Source organism: Littorina saxatilis, linkage group LG2 (genome assembly GCF_037325665.1).
Source record: "Littorina saxatilis isolate snail1 linkage group LG2, US_GU_Lsax_2.0, whole genome shotgun sequence".
Taxonomy (NCBI): Eukaryota; Metazoa; Mollusca; class Gastropoda; order Littorinimorpha; family Littorinidae; genus Littorina; species Littorina saxatilis.
In genome coordinates, this window is record NC_090246.1 from 101274616 (window position 1) to 101294774 (window position 20159).

At 40.9% G+C, this 20159-nt stretch overlaps 2 protein-coding genes across 2 annotated transcripts in view; both read right to left on the minus strand.

Annotated features, from left to right (window-relative positions):
* The window catches only part of LOC138960364 (tachykinin-like peptides receptor 99D), a 6119-nt gene extending 4547 nt beyond the window's left edge, over nucleotides 1–1572 (minus strand). Inside the window, exon 1 of the mRNA XM_070332257.1 lies at nucleotides 1361–1572. Coding sequence (XP_070188358.1) covers nucleotides 1361–1419 — 59 coding nt within the window. The 5' untranslated portion in view covers nucleotides 1420–1572. The remainder of the gene's footprint in view (nucleotides 1–1360) is intronic.
* LOC138960362 (tachykinin-like peptides receptor 99D) overlaps nucleotides 1–20159 on the minus strand; it is a 313550-nt gene that overhangs the window by 55041 nt on the left and 238350 nt on the right. The gene's annotated exons all lie outside the window — the stretch shown is intronic.

The following is a 20159-nucleotide window of genomic DNA, read 5'->3' on the forward strand; positions in this document are numbered from 1 at the left end:
GCCAGCCAGAAGGGAGTTGCAGTAGTCCAGACGACTGAAGATGAGGGAGACAACCAGCTTGACACAGGCGTCGTGGGTGAGGTAGCGACGGATGGAGGCAATGCGTCGTAGGTGGAAAAAGCAGGTCTTGATGATGAAGGAGATGTGTGTCTGCATGGAGAGAGTGGAGTCGAGAAAGACGCCAAGGCTCTTGACAGCAGGGGAGAATGGAACAGTCGCGTCATCCAGCTGGAGGTCGGTCACAGTGAGGGAAGCAATCTTCTGTCGTGTTCCAACGAGAAGGGCCTCCGTCTTCTCACTGTTCAGCTTCAGCTTGTTCTCAGTCATCCAGTTCTTGATGTCAGTGAAACAACTGGAGATGGATCCAAGGAGATCGTCAACGTCCTCCGGCTTGGCGCTGTTCTGGAGCTGCGTGTCATCGGCAAAGGAGTTGTAGTTCAGGCCGTGGCGTTCGATGACCAGGGAGAGGGGTTGGGTGTACAGGGTGAAAAGGACAGGGCCAAGGACAGATCCTTGTGGGACGCCGAAGCGGACAGGGACAGGCTGAGAAGAGAACGAATCAGTGGTGACAGTCTGAGAGCGGTTCTGGAGGTAGTTCCTAAACCAAGAGAGGGCGGTGTCGTGAATGCCGAACGTGGAACTGAGGCGATAACGCCCAGACATCCCAATCCACGTGTAAATAAAACGCGACGTTTTAGCTAATGGAGCCGAGACAGCCTTGGAAGAGTGAGGGCGAATACCTTGCTGCGCACTAATTCATACCCCACAAAAAGACAGCATATTTTCTCAGCGAATGCGCTGTGATTTTACGACAGAAAAAGAGATTACCTCAATTTAGTCATTGTCATCCCTATTGTATCCATCGCTGCCCTGTATGACGGTTGCAATATTTCAGCTAATACGGTAACTGATTGATTTTTCTTTCTAATAAAAAGGAGTCACGCTGTTAACACGCTGTTAACACGCTGTTAACACGCTGTTTGGAATATCTCGAACCCGTTACGTAATTCGACGTCTTGGACAAGATAACAGAATCAAATTTCGTGCTCTGTCTTAAACAAACAAAAATGAAATAAAACGAATGTGTAGCATTGACGGGTCACTTGCAGTTTTGAAGGGCACTGCAATTAAAGAATCCATCCATCCATCCATCTATCCATCCATCCATCCATCCATCAGTCAATCAAACCATCAATCCATCCATCCATTTACCCACCAACAAACCCGTCCACCCACCAACCCACTCACAAACCCGTTCACCAACCCACCCTCCCACAAACCCGTCCACCTTCTCATCCATCCATCCATCCATCCATCCATCCATCCTTCCATCCACGCTTACTAAACCGCCAACACTCACATAAGATCCTGGTCGCTTTGATGTGATAACTGGATGTCGGGCCAGTGCATGTAGCACATGGTGCGACCCGACTCGTTCCAGGTATACACCTCGGAGTAGATGATGTTGGGCAGTGCCAGGAGGATGGACGCCAGCCAGATCCCCACGATGATGGTCAGTACGATTCGTCCGGTCAGTCTGGGCCTCAGGGGATGGATGATGGCGATGTATCTGGAAAAACACACAAAAATAACAATAATAATGATAGGCGTATTTATATGGCGCAAATCCTAATATAGTTCTAAGCGCCTTACGATCAATCTTCAATATAATAATCTTTATTACAGCAACAATACACATTTAAAAAATCTTCAAATAAATACTAAAAAACACACAATCACGTACACAATGATACAGATACAGATATTGAGATGGACGCTGACTGGAAAGGGACAACCAAAGAGGCACACATGAGCGTCGATAAAATTAGCATGCAGAAACAAAGAGAATAATTCAAAATGATGCGCCCTTCAGCCAAGGTCTCCGAGGGTGGATAATGGAAATTTAATGATTATGAAAAGCACGAGGCATGTAGATGGAATTAGAAAATGTACTTCGGCGTAGTTCGGCAATGTCAGCATACAGAATGAAAGACGCCAAGAAAGTGATGATATTTCCATGGTAAGCACAATGCGACTGGTCTGACTGAGTCGCAGAGATGGAACGACCGCCATATATAATTATCTGAATAAAAGTTTAGCAATGCCATCAAAGACTAGGCGTGTGCAATATACCGCGGGAAGAAGACAAAGCCTTGGTCTCAAGGGGCGGAGGGCCATCGAGATAGCCGATCAGACTTGACTACAAGAGGAATGAAGTCACCAAGAAAGCAGCAGACAAGGGGCTGGTCAGCCAGATACGAGCTGACAGCCTTGCCCGCAGAGAATGGATGAAAGCCATACATCTGCAAAAGGAAAGGGCAGGGACTCGGAGACTTAGTGCTGGCAGTATACCAAACAAAGGACACCAACATGCTCCCAGAGAGTGGATAAAGATCGAAGCCACCAAGGTAGCCATAAAGAATGCCAGCATAATGGAAAATGTCGGCTTTTGTTTGAGGACATGGGCGCCGGACCGGGCGAAGAGTGGAGCATAGACGGATGAAAGTAATGAATACATGTACCTGGACTAAACTGACGCCTTCGAATCGAATTGCCCTTGGTGGTGGGTCAGTGATCTGCAGGCCGTTAGCCCTTTTCCCAAGGACAGAATGATTGCTAAGCATTTATATATTGTCTTCTTCCTTTTGGTTTAAACAATGTTTTATTAAATCAAACATGATACAAAAATACAACGATAAACAATAGGGACACGAACTCAAGCAAACGCTTATATTACGCGCCCTACGTAGTAGGAAAATAACGCAAATATGATGTCGGACAAGCAATACTTATCAATTGTTGAACTATCTACAAGAAGAGCATAGTTAAAGTAAATCAGAAAGAATAAGAAAAAGCTAGCAGGAGGAAGAGGGGGGAGGGTGGAGGAGGGAGGAGAAAACGGTAGGTACATATAAAAGATGAAGTTGGCAGCGCATACAAATAAGAATATACATAGTACATTATAAACCATAGTCCTGTGGCAAGTAAGCAGTAGCTCGATAAATATACATTTGAAAAATGCATATAAAATAAGGTTTGTTGGCTTGAATATGGGTACTGAGTCAAATCAACAGAAACGACCAGATTCATGGATAAACGATTGGACACTTTCAAAAACAAGCTTGTTAGTGCAAAGAGAAAGGTTTTCGCTACCATTTAACAATATTTCAACATGTCTGTAATTAACAGGAAGTGCGTTTATTGTAGACAGGCGAGCATCTACGTACAAAGGACAATGTGTCAAATAATGGTCAGCTGTTTCGTTCGGGTAGCCGCAAGCGCACTGTGGGTTTCCTTGTAGGTGGCGTTTACACAGGTCAGAATTCAAATTACTCATGTTTAGGCGCATTCTGCAGTGGTGAATCACTTCCAGTCTTTTACCACAGTAATAATAGGCAGGTACGTTATAATCAGGAGTAGATAAATAGCGTTTCAAATCGCTGATTGAGTTAGTTGTTTTGATGTTGTCTGGCAAGGTGTTCCACAGGACAGTAGTAGATGGTATAAAAGATCGGCGGTAAAATTCAGTTGTGCACATGGGGACTCTTCTTTCTAATGGTCTTCTATGATGGTAGGGGTTAACATCAGAAGTTAAAGGTGGCAAGAGATCTGATAAGTAATGAGGGCATTTGCCATATACCATCTTGTAATATAAAATCAGTTTGTGTCTGCTCCGTCTTTCTTTTAGGTTACAAAATCCGCTTTCTTTATACAGTTTATCGTGGCTTGTGCCGCGCACACCACCGATTATAGTCCGAATGGCTTCCAAATGTAGTTTTTCGAGTGCAGTTGACCAGTACTCTGCGCAGTTGTCCCATATGTTCTTCCTTTTGGTATATTGTCTACGCCCAGTCTCTGGGGACATTTGTCAAATTTCTTTTCTAAACTAAGGTGTCTTGCAACCAGCCAATCATAAGACATACGATATAAGACAAGAAATGAGAATTATAATCTTGGTCAGTCAGAAAGACGCGACAGAGGCTAACAAAACCTATGTGACACTTCGCATATATATGGCAAAAGACATGATATAAGACAAGACTTAACATTTTAATTATAAGCCTGGTCAGTCAAACGGACGGTAACAATGATTGACAAAACCTATGTGGCACTTTACAGGGTCTTACATACGGCATAAAATAAGACATGCGAAAAAAGACAAAATATAAGACATAAGCTAGTTCATTCGCACAGACGCCAGCAGCGACTGACAAAACCTATTGACACTTTACAGTCTTACTATAAGAGCTAGACATGAAACATGTATCAAACGACAAGACAAAAGACATAACACAAGACATATAAGACATAACACAAGACATATAAGCTGAGTCAGCCTCGTTGATATGCCCACAGCAACTGTGAAAACTTTGTGGCAGTTCAGTTCGTGATCGTTGTGCTGGTCCCAATGTCCATTACAGACTCAAGGAAATAATCAGTCCTGATCTAATAATAATCAAAAAGACCCTGCAATGCATCTTCATTTTCCTGGCTCTAGCCGGAATAGACACGGTGGAAGCTACCAGGAATCCGTACGATGATTGTCATTGCAGAGAAGCCCAACAGTAGTTATGAGCTGTATGGACGAAAATACGAATGCAGATCTGTGCACACAGGTGAAAAGTGACGCGCACTCTTTTTATATTTAGTCAAGTTTTGACTAAATATTTTAACATCGAGGGGGAATCGAAACGAAGGTCGTGGTGTATGTGCGTGTGTGCGTGTGTGCGTGTGTGCGTGTGTGTGTGTGTGTGTGTGTGTGTGTGTGTGTGTGTAGAGCGATTCAGACTAAACTACTGGACCGATCTTTATTAAATTTGACATGAGAGTTCCTGGGTATGAAATCCCCGAACGTTTTTTTCATTTTTTTGATAAATGTCTTTGATGACGTCATATCCGGCTTTTCGTGAAAGTTGAGGCGGCACTGTCACGCCCTCATTTTTCAACCAAATTGGTTGAAATTTTGGTCAAGTAATCTTCGACGAAGCCCGGACTTCGGTATTGCATTTCAGCGTGGTGGCTTAAAAATTAATTAATGACTTTGGTCATTAAAAATCGAAAAATTGTAAAAAAAAATAAAAATTTATAAAACGATCCAAATTTACGTTTATCTTATTCTCCATCATTTGCTGATTCCAAAAACATATAAATATGTTATATTCGGATTAAAAACAAGCTCTGAAAATTAAATATATAAAAATTATTATCAAAATTAAATTGTCCAAATCAATTTAAAAACACTTTCATCTTATTCCTTGTCGGTTCCTGATTCCAAAAACATATAGATATGATATGTTTGGATTAAAAACACGCTCAGAAAGTTGAAACAAAGAGAGGTACAGAAAAGCGTGCTATCCTTCTTAGCGCAACTACTACCCCGCTCTTCTTGTCAATTTCACTGCCTTTGCCATGAGCGGTGGCCTGACGATGCTACGAGTAAAATGGCATTGCGTTCAGTTTCATTCTGAGTTCGACAGCTACTTGACTAAATATTGTATTTTCGCCTTACGCGACTTGTTTTTATTTTTTATTATTCTCTTTTTGGTGAATTTTTTTTTATTTTTTTTTTTACATACAATGATACATATAATTCTGTACATTACAGGACATCACTTAACCAAAAGGACAGATCCATATAACCGAAAAACACTTGAACAATTACAACATACATGGGGTGGGAGGATGGGTGGGGGGGGGATGTTCAGAGCTTGGTGGTCGCAGTATCAGAAGGTTTTGGAAAAAAAAAATAAAAAAAATATATATATATATATATATATAAAAGGGTTACATCAAAACATGCATATACAGGCGCCAATCCTTGTAAAATTTATCTACTGTATTATTTACAACTGCGTTATACTTTTCACAAATAAATCTTTGCTTCAAATTTCTACTAAACGTCTGAAAATGAGGTGTCTTTTTGTTCATTTTGGAAATATATACATGGTGTTTGGCACAGATTACTAACACATCAAAAGCTTTATCGGTGACAACATTGTTCGCAACTCCAAGAAGAACCAGTTCTTTAGACAGTTTTAAATTGTCACAATGGGTGCAGTTCGCCTTTAGCCAATTTACAAATTCTATCCAAAAAGTCTGCACTTTATCACACTCCCAAAACATATGTAAAAGGGTTTCTTCATTTCTACCACAAAATGTACACAATGACGTATCCACAATTTTTCGCAAAAATAGAAACCGTTCTGTGGGCAAAATTCTGTACAATAGTCGGTACTGGAACCATCTCAGACAAGTGTCTTTTGTTGTTTTAAAAACATGTTGAAAAATAGCCTTCTTATCTAACAAACAGTCTAAGGATTCAGACCATTTTTGGATACATTTTGGGACCGTAACATGTTCATTCAGCTTTTTGTAAATAAGTTGTGTCTTACCTTTACAAATACATTTCCACACATTGGGCTCTGTCATAATAAAATGTTTATCAAATTCTAAGCCGATTTTTCTCTGATATTTTTTAACAGCCTGGATTACACCTTGGTACAATACAAAATCTCCTCGCACATTTGGATATTTAATTTTAAATGCATTATAGGATAAGTATCCATTTTGTCCCAAAATATGACCAATCTGAGCAATTCCATTGTCGATCCAGTTTTGAATGTACACTGTCTTTTTATCTCTGCGAATATTAACATTATAATGTAAACATTCTGATACAAAATCGTTAAAGGTTGTAGGGTCACATTTTCCGTGTAGTTTCTTATAATGTTTAAAAACATCGGTCCAAAACGGGTTTTCTATTCTCTGCATCAAAACATTTGCAAATTCCTCTCCTTTCGTATTAATTGTTATAACAGATGGACATGCTTTAGCCAATAATCTTGATATTAATCCAGTAAGACCAACAACTCTTTTTAACCAAACAATTTTTAGAGATGACAGAAAACTTTTCACGTCAACCATCTTTAATCCTCCATCTTCATAGGATTGGGTGACCGTAGTTCTTTTAATTTTTATCTCTTTTTCCATCCCAAAGAAATTTGAAAAAAATATTATTTAACTCCATCATAAACTGTTCGTCTGGATCAGGTAAATTCGTAAACAAATGTGTCAATTTGGAAATAGCCAAGGTTTTTAGGACTGTTATTTTACCAAAAGGTGTCAGGTTCCTTCTGGTCCATGAATTCAGAAGTTTTTGAATTTCCTTTAACTTATTTTTATAGTTAAGAAAAACAACCTCGGATACATTTACTGAGAAAATAACACCAAGTGCTTTAAAGTTATCCGGGTTCCAGGTAAAATTCATATCAGGCAAAAATCTTCTTTTGCAAAACTTTAAAGGTCCTAACCAAACTACATTTGTTTTATCATAATTCATTCTCAGACCTGATAGTGATGCAAAAAGTTGTAACACTTTTATACTTTCGCAAAATGATTGCTCTGTACCATCAAGAAATAGACTGGTATCATCGGCGAATTGTGACAATAAAATATTTTCGCCAAGAATATTCATACCACAAATCTTTTTGTTCTGGCGTACCATAAGAGACAATATTTCGGCACAAATCAAGAATAAATAAGGTGACAGCGGATCCCCTTGCCGGGTGCCTCGACCTACGTTAAACCATGCTGAATACCGACCATTAACTGAAACACAGGACTTAATTTTGCAATAAAAAGTATAAATCCATCGTTTCATGTCATTTCCAAAGTTGAATTTGCTCAAAGATTTTTCAATAAATGACCAGGCAACACTGTCGAAAGCCTTTTCAAAGTCGACCATCAAAAGTAGGCCAGGTATATTATGTTTATTTGAGTAGAACAGGGTATCATATATTAATCTGACGTTTTCACCAATATATCTTCCCTTCAAGAAGCCTTTTTGATCATCATGAATCAAATTTGGCAAAACACGTTTAAACCGTTCTGCAATGCACGTTGATGCAACCTTATAAACCGTATTTAGCAGAGTAATTGGTCTCCAATTTTTCAAAAGTGTTTTATTTTTTCCCTCCTTTGGAATACATACTATAACGCCCTGTCTCTGAGTCACTGACATTTCTCCTTTCTCAAATCCACAATTTATAGACCGTAACATAAACTTTCCTAAGTCGGAATAGAAAAACTTGAAGAATTCCGCAGTGTACCCATCTGATCCTGGGCTTTTGTCGTTGTTTAATTTTTTAACAGCTTTGAGTAGCTCACATTGAGTAAGTCTACCTTCTAATTGTTTACTCTCATCATCTGTTAATACAGGATGAGCAAGGTTTTCATCAATCTCTTGATTTACCAGTTCGGCTTCTCTTGAAGTATATAACTCCTCGTAAAAAGTCTGTGCTTCTTTAACTATCAAGGCATTATCATGAATAACTTCACCATCTTCTTTCTGCAAAAAACACATGGACTTCTGGACAAACTGTCTTTTCTCCAAATTACAAAAATATTTTGTATTTTTTTCCCCTTCTCCAATCCACTTAGCACTCTTAGGTACACATGTACATACATCCACGGATGCACATAAACACGCACGCACGCACACGCGCACGCATTCATTCCCAAACGAGCTTAATTTAAACTGATCAACAAAATGCATTGGTCAATCTGATGCTAATGCTCTTTCTATCGTTCTCTCTCTCTCTTTGCCTTCTGTCTCTCTCTCTCTCTCACTCTCTGTCTCTGTCTCTCTCTCTCTCACTCTATCTCTCTCTCTCTCTGGGTCTGTCTGTCTAATTTTCTGTCTGTCTCTCACTCTCTCTCTCTGTCTGTCTCTCTCTCTCTGTCTGTCTCTCTCTCTCTATCACTCTCTCTCTCTATCTCTGTCTCGCTCTCTCTCTGTCTCTGTCTCTCTCTCTCTGTCTGTCTGTCTGTCTATCTGTCTGTCACTGTTCCTCTCTTTTTGTCGCCCCCCCTCTCTCTCTCTCTCTCTCTCTCTCTCTCTCTCTCTCTCTCTCTCTCTCTCTCTCTCTCTCTCTCTCTCGCACACTGAAGATTTATCTTTTTGTATTTTTCAATGCAAGGAAACAAGCGCGCACACAGCACATTCACGAGGAAACAAAGAAAACAATTAGTGAATGTACACTCGCTCTCCTGTTAGCATAGTGATCATTGGATAGCTGTTTTGAACATTGCACCCGCTTACAAGAAGTAAAATTATAACTGACAGCATAATTTTCAGGAATAAAGTAATACAACATTTAGTATCAAATATTTGTCTGATGGCCAGTTCTCTTGCATGTTTTGTTAATAATTCTCCAGGGGTTGTCAACAGATGGGTTGGAGAATTATTGCAAAACCATTTCACAACCTTGACCTAAGGTTACAGCATAATTTTTATCATGTTGGTCCATTTCATAATCGTACGAAGACCTTCTAACAGACACGAGTCCATGCATGCAAACGTGTGTACGCTCTAATAATAGCTTGTATAATTATATACAACAAAGGTTCAGTAATATCACTGTCTCTGTCAAATACCCTGAAAGCCAGGTGCCTGGTTATAACCCAGTATGATATAAAGTGTATAATGCTGGTTCTCCGAACATATGAGCAGGATGTAGTTAATGACTTTCAGACCAAAATAGATATAAATGTACTGAATGTTTTGAAGGACACGAACTAACAAGAAGGTTCAGCTACTCATGAATGACCAGGATTGCCGCAGAAAATACACTTAACCATATGAGCCGACAAATGTGCTTCTTCAAGTCGCAATATCAATAATATCGGTATCTATCAAAATCCCCCGGAACCAGTTATAGAAAGCAGACAAATGCTGGCGCAGACAAAGAGATGACTACACAATGATCGGCGAATCTCATTTGGAAGACAATGTACTATAATGCACACACTGCTTCACGTAAACCATCAGTTTCTGATCACAGACACTGTCAGGCTTTTACACACAGTACAAACACCATTTCGTTTAAACACCCACCACTTGAGAACATCCTAGGTGCCCTAAAGAGCGCGCATTTTTCAAAGAATTGATTTTTGCGTGGCCAGCCAGATTGGGTTGTCCAGTACCACAATCGGACGCCTCGTTTTGGCGCTAGAACTAACTTTTAAAATCTATAAATAATAAATTGACAGCTTGTAAAGCCTGTCTTACACTGTGCCGAATATCCTTACGAATATGAAAATGTTGTATTCGGCCAAAAAAGAGACGAATGGACAGGAAAAAAACAGAGAAAAATCGAAGGCTTACGAATCCTTGCGAATGTCATACGAATGGTTGCGACTGCTTGCGAATGTCTACCGATCATTGCGATTGTATACGAATTCATACACGGATCTATTACGAACGTTGTGAGTGGCCTTGCGAGTGTTGTGAGTGCTTGCAAACATTTTACGAATAAAACGAGTATGCAATTCGCATTGTTCGTAATGTTGCTCTTACACTCTGGCGAATTGCCCTTGCAAATAGAATTCGCCAATAACTCGTAATGATCGGGACATGGTCGCAAGTGTTGTTAACCATTCGCCACCATTCGTCTCTTTTTGCAAACATTAGCAACATACTCCTAATATTCGCAAGGAAGTCATATTCTGAATGTTTCGCAACGTACTCGTAAGTATTCGCAAACCATTCGTAATCATCGTAAAGGTATGCGTAGCGCTCACAAGCATTCGTAAGGATTTTATTCGTGCACATTTTGCCAACATCTTGCGAATGGTTGCGAATTCATTACGAATTTCTCAGGAATGTTTTGACCATTTCTTCCCAATTCATAAGAATGTTGCGAAAGCCTTCCGAATGCTTGCGAGTGACTGCAATTGCTTGCGAATGTTTTAAAAACAGTAAGAATATCTTGCAAACGTCTTGCAACTAAACGGCGATTTTGATGCGTATGTATTCTCAATGATCGGAACACATTTGCAAGCACTCGCAACCATTTGTAAGACATTCGCAAGGATTGGTAAGGCTTCCAATTTTCTATATTATTCATGTCCATGTGTCTATTTTTTTGCCGAATACAACATGTTCATATTCGCAAGGATATTCGGCACAATGTAAAGACAGGCATAACGAATGGTTGCGAATGGCTTGCTAGCGCCACGAATACATAGCGATGATTACAAATGTCTTGCGAGTACTAACGAGTACGTTGCGAAAAAAATAGCAATATTAGGAGCAAGTTGCTATGTTCAAAACAAGAGACGAATTGTAAGGAATAGTTAAGAACATTTACGAAAGTCTTGCGACCATGTCCCGATCATTGTGAATTATTGGAAAATGCTATTCACAAGGGCAATTCGGCACAGTGTAAGAGTAGCTTTACACACACATTGTTAAATCATACACGATTTCTTTTTTCATCCAGACAAGATCAGTACAACTCGAAGTTTTAAAAGTTTAAAAAAGGGAGCCCGGAAACAGATCACACACAAAGGTCGTGTTTCCGCAAACAGACGAATTTTCTGCATATCGCTTGCTTGTTTGAAGTTCGTGTGACTCGCAGTCGTTTGTTGCATTTTAGATTCAGAGGTACACAATTACGTGCTCTAACAGATATAGCGAGTCGCATTGAAATCACAAACTGACGACGAAATTGTGAAAAAAAGGAAAGTGTGTGACACGGGTTCACGATGGCTCAGGGGTAAAATAAACCACGAAATCGGGTGTGTGGTTTACGCAAGCTAAATAGCCATTCAAACGAACTGTGTCATTCAATGCTGTTAAATGCTATTGCAAGTGTGTTCCATAAGGTTAGAACTGCTTTTTTCGTGAGAAGATTTAAATCGTTCTGTAAACCATTTGAAGCAGACTGGGCCTTTAAAGACTGAGTAAAGGCGTAAATGTACTATAAACCAAGATCCGAGTTGTACTGCCCACGCAATGAAATTCCAAAGCTCTTTAACGTTCAACAGTTGAACTGAGATGAACACGTATGTTTATATTCAGGCAGACAAACGACAGACACACAGATGCATAAACTCTCTCTCCCTCCCCCCCTCTCTCTCTCCTTCTCTGCTTCTCCTTCTCTCTCTCTCTCTCTCTATCCCTCTCTCTCTCTCTCTCTCTCTCTCTCTCTCCCTCTCAACCTCTTGCCCCTACAGACCCGGAGAAAATGGACATGCATGTAGAGTGTAAACGAATCCATCTTGCCCCTAAACAGGCCACGGCGGTTAGGCATGACGAGAAAATGGGGCAAATTGACAAATATTTATTGACGATAAGGAGAGAATGGCAATCAGGCGGAATCTCCACCCTAATTCCATCGTCGCTGTCTTCGTCTGCGATCAAGTGTGTGATTGGCTAGTTAAACCGCACTATTCCGCGCATGGTAGACGCCTGTTTATTGGCCGAGGGCAGGTTCTTCTTCGCTGCTGCGGGATTGCGATGCTTGCACTTAATAAGGTTATTCTCTGGAAGAGAGAGATTCTGCAAATAACGAGGGCTTGGATAAGTTATTAACATCATGCAATTATTGTGAGAGACAATTTGCTTCCAACGGGGTTTTGTTTTTGACGAATTGCTGGTATTGATGCTTTGTAAAGAGATTGTGACATACCTTTTAGGATTTTCTCCTTGTCATAAACAGGTGCTTCAAATAAACAACACGCAAGAAATGTTCAAAGCGTACGTACAGGTCAGTTTTGCAAACGATACAATGTGAATCTATTGGTATATAACACACAACTGTTAGAGTTCAATAATTATGTTGTATTACGCTCTAGGGGAAGCTTGAATATAACACACTTAATATTGTATCTCTCTCGTGCCCTTTCCCTCCGTTGCCATGCTTCTCTCTCCCCACCCATCGTAAAGTCATTAATTTGCACACAAAATCCCATTCTTTAAGAAAACCTCTCCAAAGTCTTTTTAATTGAGCATGTCTTTCCAATTCTCTCAGGCCTCGTTGGATACCCTATCATGCCTTGTTAATTCTCCAATGTCATTTTGATTTGGCTGAGTCTCACTGATTTACGCCGCAACACATCCATCCATTATCAAACGACTGAATCAGGTTTGACGAAAAAAAAAAAGCGCTGAGTTTATATTTTTGTGCAGTTTGAATGCTTGGGGTTTTTCCACTTTTTGGTTCAATCTCCTGACAAAAGTGTCCTCGAATTTGTACTCTTAACGTTTTAGCTAGTTCAATGTACTTTTAAAATGGTAAAATCTGTTGTGCCGACGGATAAGCTTTATCGTGGACATTAGCATGTACAGTGCTTCTTTAAGTACTGTCTCACACAAAATTCAGAGCAGTCGACTTGAAAACAACCTGAGAGTGCGGTAAGTTCAGAGCTGTTGCGTCCCCAGTAAGGCCTGGCGCTCACCTATGTCATTTCAGCAGGACAGACGACGCACTGCAGATTATCCCAGCCCGCTACACGTTGCCTGAAAAGAAAACAGGCCAAGTACTCGTCATCGCAGCATCAATAGTATGCAGTGCGTCGTCTGTGCCGCTGATTCTGCGCAGGTATATTCTGCCCATAATCGCGATCGTCTCGTCAGTCTACTATTGGACGCGAGTGCGGACTTTGACGGATAACACTATTTCAAAAGGTACCTTCCTTCATGTGTTCATGGACCTAAATGGAGCTAAACACCATCACAGTTTTGTCCAGGTCTTTACATGTGTTCATGGACCTAAATGGAGCTAAACACCATCACAGTTTTGTCCAGGTCTTTACATGTGTTCATGGACCTAAATGGAGCTAAACACCATCACAGTTTTGTCCAGGTCTTTACATGTGTTCATGGACCTAAATGGAGCTAAACACCATCACAGTTTTGTCCAGGTCTTTACATGTGTTCATGGACCTAAATGGAGCTAAACACCATCACAGTTTTGTCCAGGTCTTTACATGTGTTCATGGACCTAAATGGAGCTAAACACCATCACAGTTTTGTCCAGGTCTTTACATGTGTTCATAGACCTAAAGGGAGCTAAACACCATCACAGTTTTGTCCAGGTCTTTACATGTGTTCATGGACCTAAAGGGAGCTAAACACCATCACAGTTTTGTCCAGGTCTTTACATGTGTTCATGGACCTAAATGGAGCTAAACACCATCACAGTTTTGTCCAGGTCTTTACATGGGATAAAAGCATCCATCGGCTGCGACACATACTAACTATCTATCTGGCTGTTTTTTGTGCAAAGACGAATATTTGTCTTTAATTCACTAATTTTGTAACTGAAATATATGCACACGAATTAGCAGAAAGGCTTTAGGAGGATGTTCTTTCCAAAAGTTAAAGCCTGGCACAATTTGTGGTGGTGTGCTCGATCATTGACGGAAAGAGATACCCTTAACGTAGCTCACCTAACACCGAAGCCTCTCCACTTTTTCACTTTCAACATTCTCATGTCTTTTCCCTGGCACCAACCGCTTACGCACGGACATATTGCTTAACGCTGACAGACAGACCTACTCACGCGAACGTCAACATTCCCTGGGAATGAGACTGAAAAACGAGTAGCGATCCTGTGCCGGGGTACATAGCTCTCAATCTTTCTTCCCTGGGCCTCAGTAAGCCGTATCATAATGTTGTGTGCGCATTTCGACATTGAAAGTATATATGCTATATATATGCTCTGAATTCGCCCAAACGATCTTGGGTTATTTTGTCTTTTAGACTGAAATAAAGCAAAGCCAGTGATGATGATTACGGCGATGACGGCAATGACGACAACGACGATGATGATGATGGTGATGATGATGGTGGTGGTACTAGTGCTGCTGCTTCTACAACTGCAACAACAAATTCTACTACTATTACTACTACTACTACTTCTGCTACTACTACTACTACTACTACTACTACTACTACTACTACTATTACTACGACTACTACTACTATTACTACTATTCCGTCGCGATATAACCTTCGTGGTTGAAAACGACATTAAACACCAAATAAAGAAAGAAAGAATTACTACTATTACTGCTATTACTACTACTACTACTACTACTAATACGGGAGGGGGGGGGGGGGGGTCTATCGAACGTAGGAGTGCTCATGTGCTTAAAAACATGTTCCAGAACGACAGCACGCATTTCCCCATTCTCTGCGCCACTTCTTCTGCATTCCAGACGGGTCGTCGGTGCACTCTCCCACCAGGTCGCATCGTTCACACACACACACACACAAATTGGATCATTTATCAGCCTCTCCCAGACATCATTTCTCTGTAGTGCAGAGTTTTTCGACACAGATTAAGAAATCGACGATAAATACATGAGAGCCAGCGTCCTATAGCATGTGCTTCGAGTTCCACGCACTTAAAGCAGTATTGCCCGTTTGACTTGGAAAGTGCTACACATAGCTTCAAATACTTCAAATTGAGGCAGTTTAAACGTGGACGTAGGTCACATGGTTTTAAAAGTGAGGACATGGCGGTTCAAAACTAACCCTGCGCCCGTCCAGCACCGTACAGAAAAACAGAAAAGGAAAAGTAAAGATAAGAAAAGGCATATAATGCGTATATATCGAGAACCTTTTCATCACTGCAACATAGTAAATGGATTTATTTCATTGTAAAATGGTAATAGAGTTATGGCCAAAGGCAAGCGCTCGCACACGCAGACAATGCCTCTGGAAGTATAAGAAAACGTATCTGAAATTGCTCACCAGCGTTGCAAGAATTCGTGTTGCATGCACAGGAATCTGCAAGAAAGCGACAATTCAAGGCTAAATCGGGACTCCATCCCAGAACAAGTGTTCCAATGACACTACATTGACATTCAACAGCCTCATCTGGTCAGCTGTCCTTCCACTGGAAAAGAGAACGGCAGACCTTCTCCAGCCATTTTTTGACTCCGTATTTACGCAAGAAAGATTCGCCTATAACACTTCAGTATGGGTGTGAGGATTCTGTAATTGCTTTGCCCGTTCCTATTGTTGAGTGCGAGTGTTGAATTAACTTTTGTGACAAAAGAAGTGTCATCTGTTTTGTTTTGTTTTTTCTACGTGCAGTTGCGACCTGTTCCTCCTTCGTAAAAACAAATGTCCTTCTCTAGATGTAATTGTTTTCAAGGTGGTGGTATTCCACTTTAAATGTCAACTCGACATCTCGTAAATGTATCATTTTTGGGAGTAGGAACAAGGTGACCCCTCTTTATCTTCGTCAAGGTGAAATTCAGACATCCACAGCACTGATAATATTGACCCTGTTGTATTGCGTCAAGGTGAAATTCAGACATCCACAGCACTGACAATATTGACCCTGTTGTATTGCGTCAAGGTGAAATTCAGACATCCACAGCACTGATAATATTGACCCTGTTGTATTGCGTCAAGGTGAAATTCAGACATCCACAGCACTGATAATATTGACCCTGTTGTATTGCGTCAAGGTGAAATTCAGACATCCACAGCATCGATAATATTGACCCTGTTGTATTGCGTCAAGGTGAAATTCAGACATCCACAGCACTGATAATATTGACCCTGTTGTATTGCGTCAAGGTGAAATTCAGGCATCCACAGCACTGATAATATTGACCCTGTTGTATTGCGTCAAGGTGAAATTCAGGCATCCACAGCACTGATAATATTGACCCTGTTGTATTGCGTCAAGGTGAAATTCAGACATCCACAGCACTGATAATATTGACCCTGTTGTATTGCGTCAAGGTGAAATTCAGACATCCACAGCACTGATAATATTGACCCTGTTGTATTGCGTCAAGGTGAAATTCAGGCATCCACAGCACTGATGATATTGACCCTGTTGTATTGCGTCAAGGTGAAATTCAGACATCCACAGCACTGATAATATTGACCCTGTTGTATTGCGTCAAGGTGAAATTCAGACATCCACAGCACTGATAATATTGACCCTGTTGTATTGCGTCAAGGTGAAATTCAGACATCCACAGCACTGATAATATTGACCCTGTTGTATTGCGTAAGTACGGCAAAGACGGTCTACAAAAAAACCCACAAGTTAACCAATCAACAAACCAAAAATACAAAACCCAAAAACTAACAAAAAAAAACTGAAAACTAATTCACCAACGGCATGTGCGGTAAAGACAGCCTCTCTCCACCCCCATTATTTTCCAATTAACATCAAATCATACTAGGCATGAACTTTCATTTAGTTTCAATGCCTTTTTACATCACATGTCACCTGCTTAACTCCTCTTGGCGAGGGGAAACTTTGCACCCCCCTTCGATCCTTGCCAATTCGACCCTATCGAAACTGTTCTTTGGCTTCTAATTTGAGAATCGGATGGATGAGTCAAAGTGTGGTTGACGTTCTCATCAGCTCATTGCCATTTCGCCCATGGATATCAATATTGCCCTTTGATTTCAATCCATGAATAAAACGGATACGACAAAGAGACATCGACATCCTACTTCACCAATTCGCAATACGCAAAGATCCCTTCAATTCTATTTAAATTTAAAATGGATAGGACAAAATGACTTTGACGGCTAATTTTGCTCATTCACGCCCGCATTGACTACAAACTGTCCACCCTCTGCTTTAACTTCTTTTCTGGCTCGTCTCCTGCTTACTTCTCTGAACTCCTCACCGTCTATTCTCCAGCAAGACAACTCCGTGCCTCTTCTGACTGTCGCATCCTTACCATTCCACACACCAAAACCAAAACATACGGACAACGCACTTTTACTATCTGCGCACCCACACAATGGAATTCTCTCCCCTTTCACATCCGCCACTCTCAGTCACCCCAAGCATTCAAACGAGCACTTAAAACACACCTCTTCAAGAAATACAACCCCTGATTTTGTTTTTCTCATTCCATCAGTAGGCTACATGTGGTGTATTTGTTGTTTTAGTGATAATGTGATAATGTATATAAACATCTAGGGCTGTTTTCAGTATTGTTGATAACATGTTCTGTTTGATTAAGGGTATTCAGCTGGTATTTCCTTGTTTTCACTACCTATTTTATTCATGTTTTTATTACTTAGTTCGTGGAAGAATTTTTTGTAATGTATGTTTGATGGTGTATGTTTTTAATTAAGCGTTGTTGACTATGAATGTAGATGTAAATGCTTGTATAACTGTGTTTTAATTTAATTTTAAATGTGTTAAGCGCAAAGAGCATATGATGTTGCGCTATATAAATGCTCATTTATCCCAGCGAAGCTGGAGGTATCCCGTGAACGCTATACTGTAATCGACTTGAGAAATGTGCATACCGAATAATACATGATAAAGAAGGATTCTTTGTGCCCGGCTACGTGCTACAGTTGGAGATGGAAGTTCACAAAAAATTGGGACCATACTAACAAAAATACGGTGGGTGCAATAGTCGCCCCCATTTTTTCAGCAAACGCCACCCAAGGCCGTTTTGGACGGGTAGAAATTCCGTAGTTTCCAAGTCTATGGATAAAGCTCGCGTAAGAAGAATACGTCACGGTCGAAAGACTTTGACGTCAATTAATGCATCATGACGTCATGTCTCCCTGAAGTCTTTCTCTCTCGCGCAGTGTGTGTGTTTGTGTTCAATTTGTGCACATGTGTTAGTGTTACTGTTTGTTTGTGTGTGTGTGTGTGTGTGTGTGTGTGTGTGTGTGTGTGTATTCATTTTGTGCACATGTGTTAGTGTTAGTGTGTGTGTATGTGTGTATGTGTGTGTGTGTGTGTGTGTGTGTGTGTGCGCGTGCATGAGTCTGTACTCGTGTGTGTGTATGTGTGTGTGTGTAAGAAAGACTGAGAGAGAGGGAGAAAGAGTGTGTGTGTGTGTAAATGTGTGTGTGCATGAGTTTGTGTGTATGTGTGTGTGTGTATGAGTGTGTATATGTGTTTGTTTGTAAAGGTGTGTGTGTCCGTCTGTCTATGTGCGTATTTGTTTGTTTGTTTGCTTAACGCCCAGCCGACCAAGAAGGGCCATAATTATCAGGGCGGTGCTGCTTTGAGATATAACGTGCGCCACACATAAGGCAGAAGTCGCAGCACAGGCTTCATGTCTCACCCAGTCACATTATTCTGACACCGGACCAACCAGTCCTAGTATGCACTAAACCCATAATGCCAGACGCCAGGCGGAGCAGCCACTAGATTGCCAATTTTAAAGTCTTAGGTATGCCCCGGCCTGGGTTCTAACCCACGACCTCCCGATCACGGGGCGGACGCCTTACCACTAGGCCAACCGTGTATGTGCGTATAAGTGTGTGTTTTGTGTGTATGAGATTTGTGTGAGTCAATGTGTGTGTGTGTGTGTGTGTGTGTGTGTGTGTGTGTGTGTGTGTGTGTGTGTGTGAGTGTCTGTTTGTATAAGAGAGAGAGAAAGAGAGAGAGAGAGAAAGTGGGTGGGTGGGAGTGTGTTTATGCGTGTGCGTAAGTGTATGTGTGTGTGCATGTGTGTTTGTTTGTAAAGGTGTGTATGTCCATCTGTCTATATGTGCGTATGTGTGTGTGTATGAAGTGTGTGTGAGAGAGTGAGTGAGTGAGTGTGCATTTTTGTACGTGTGTAACTTGAGGTGTGTGTGTGTGTGTGTGTGACTGTGTGTGTGACTGTGTGTGTGTGTGTGTGTGTGTGTGTGTGTGTGTATGTGTGTGTTCGTGTGTGTGTTTGAGAGAGAGAGAGAGAGGTTTGTCTTTCGCTGGGGTATGCAGTGCCTTGGCGTTGCACATCTACTTAATTATTATTTAAGTTATTGAGACATCCCAGTGCACTAAGGGATTTATAGAGCAAATCGAGAAAATTCATTATTGAACGAAGCGCATAGCGCTGAGTTCAATAATTATTTTCGAGATGTGCTCTATAAATCCCTTAGTGCACTGGGATTGTTTCAATAACGATATTGTCAGTACCGCCAGAGAAAAAAGAAGATTCAAAACGCACATTTTGCAATGAACGCGCATTTGGATAGGCGTAACTGTGTGGTCAGGTTTGTGTCACTGGATCTACTTTTGTGTGGGCTGTCTCAAGTGTGTCGTGCTTTCGTCACACGCAAACTCTTGTTTTAATTTCTGTTGGTAAATTCCAGTGAAGCGTTAAGCTAAAAAGTGATGACCTTTCACAGAGACCTCATTTAAACTCGGAGAAAGGACTGTACTCTTAATTATTTGCGATTCGAAACCTTCATCGAGCTTCGACAGATTGACTGTGCAGAGTGTTGCCCCTTGAATTGACTCCGGCCAAGTTAGCAGACTCGGATTTTCAAAGTAAATGTGGTATGTTTCTTCTGTTGTATCTTCACTCATCGGGGAGACTGGTACTATTATATATGAACCGTAAGAATGCTGTGAACCCTACACGTA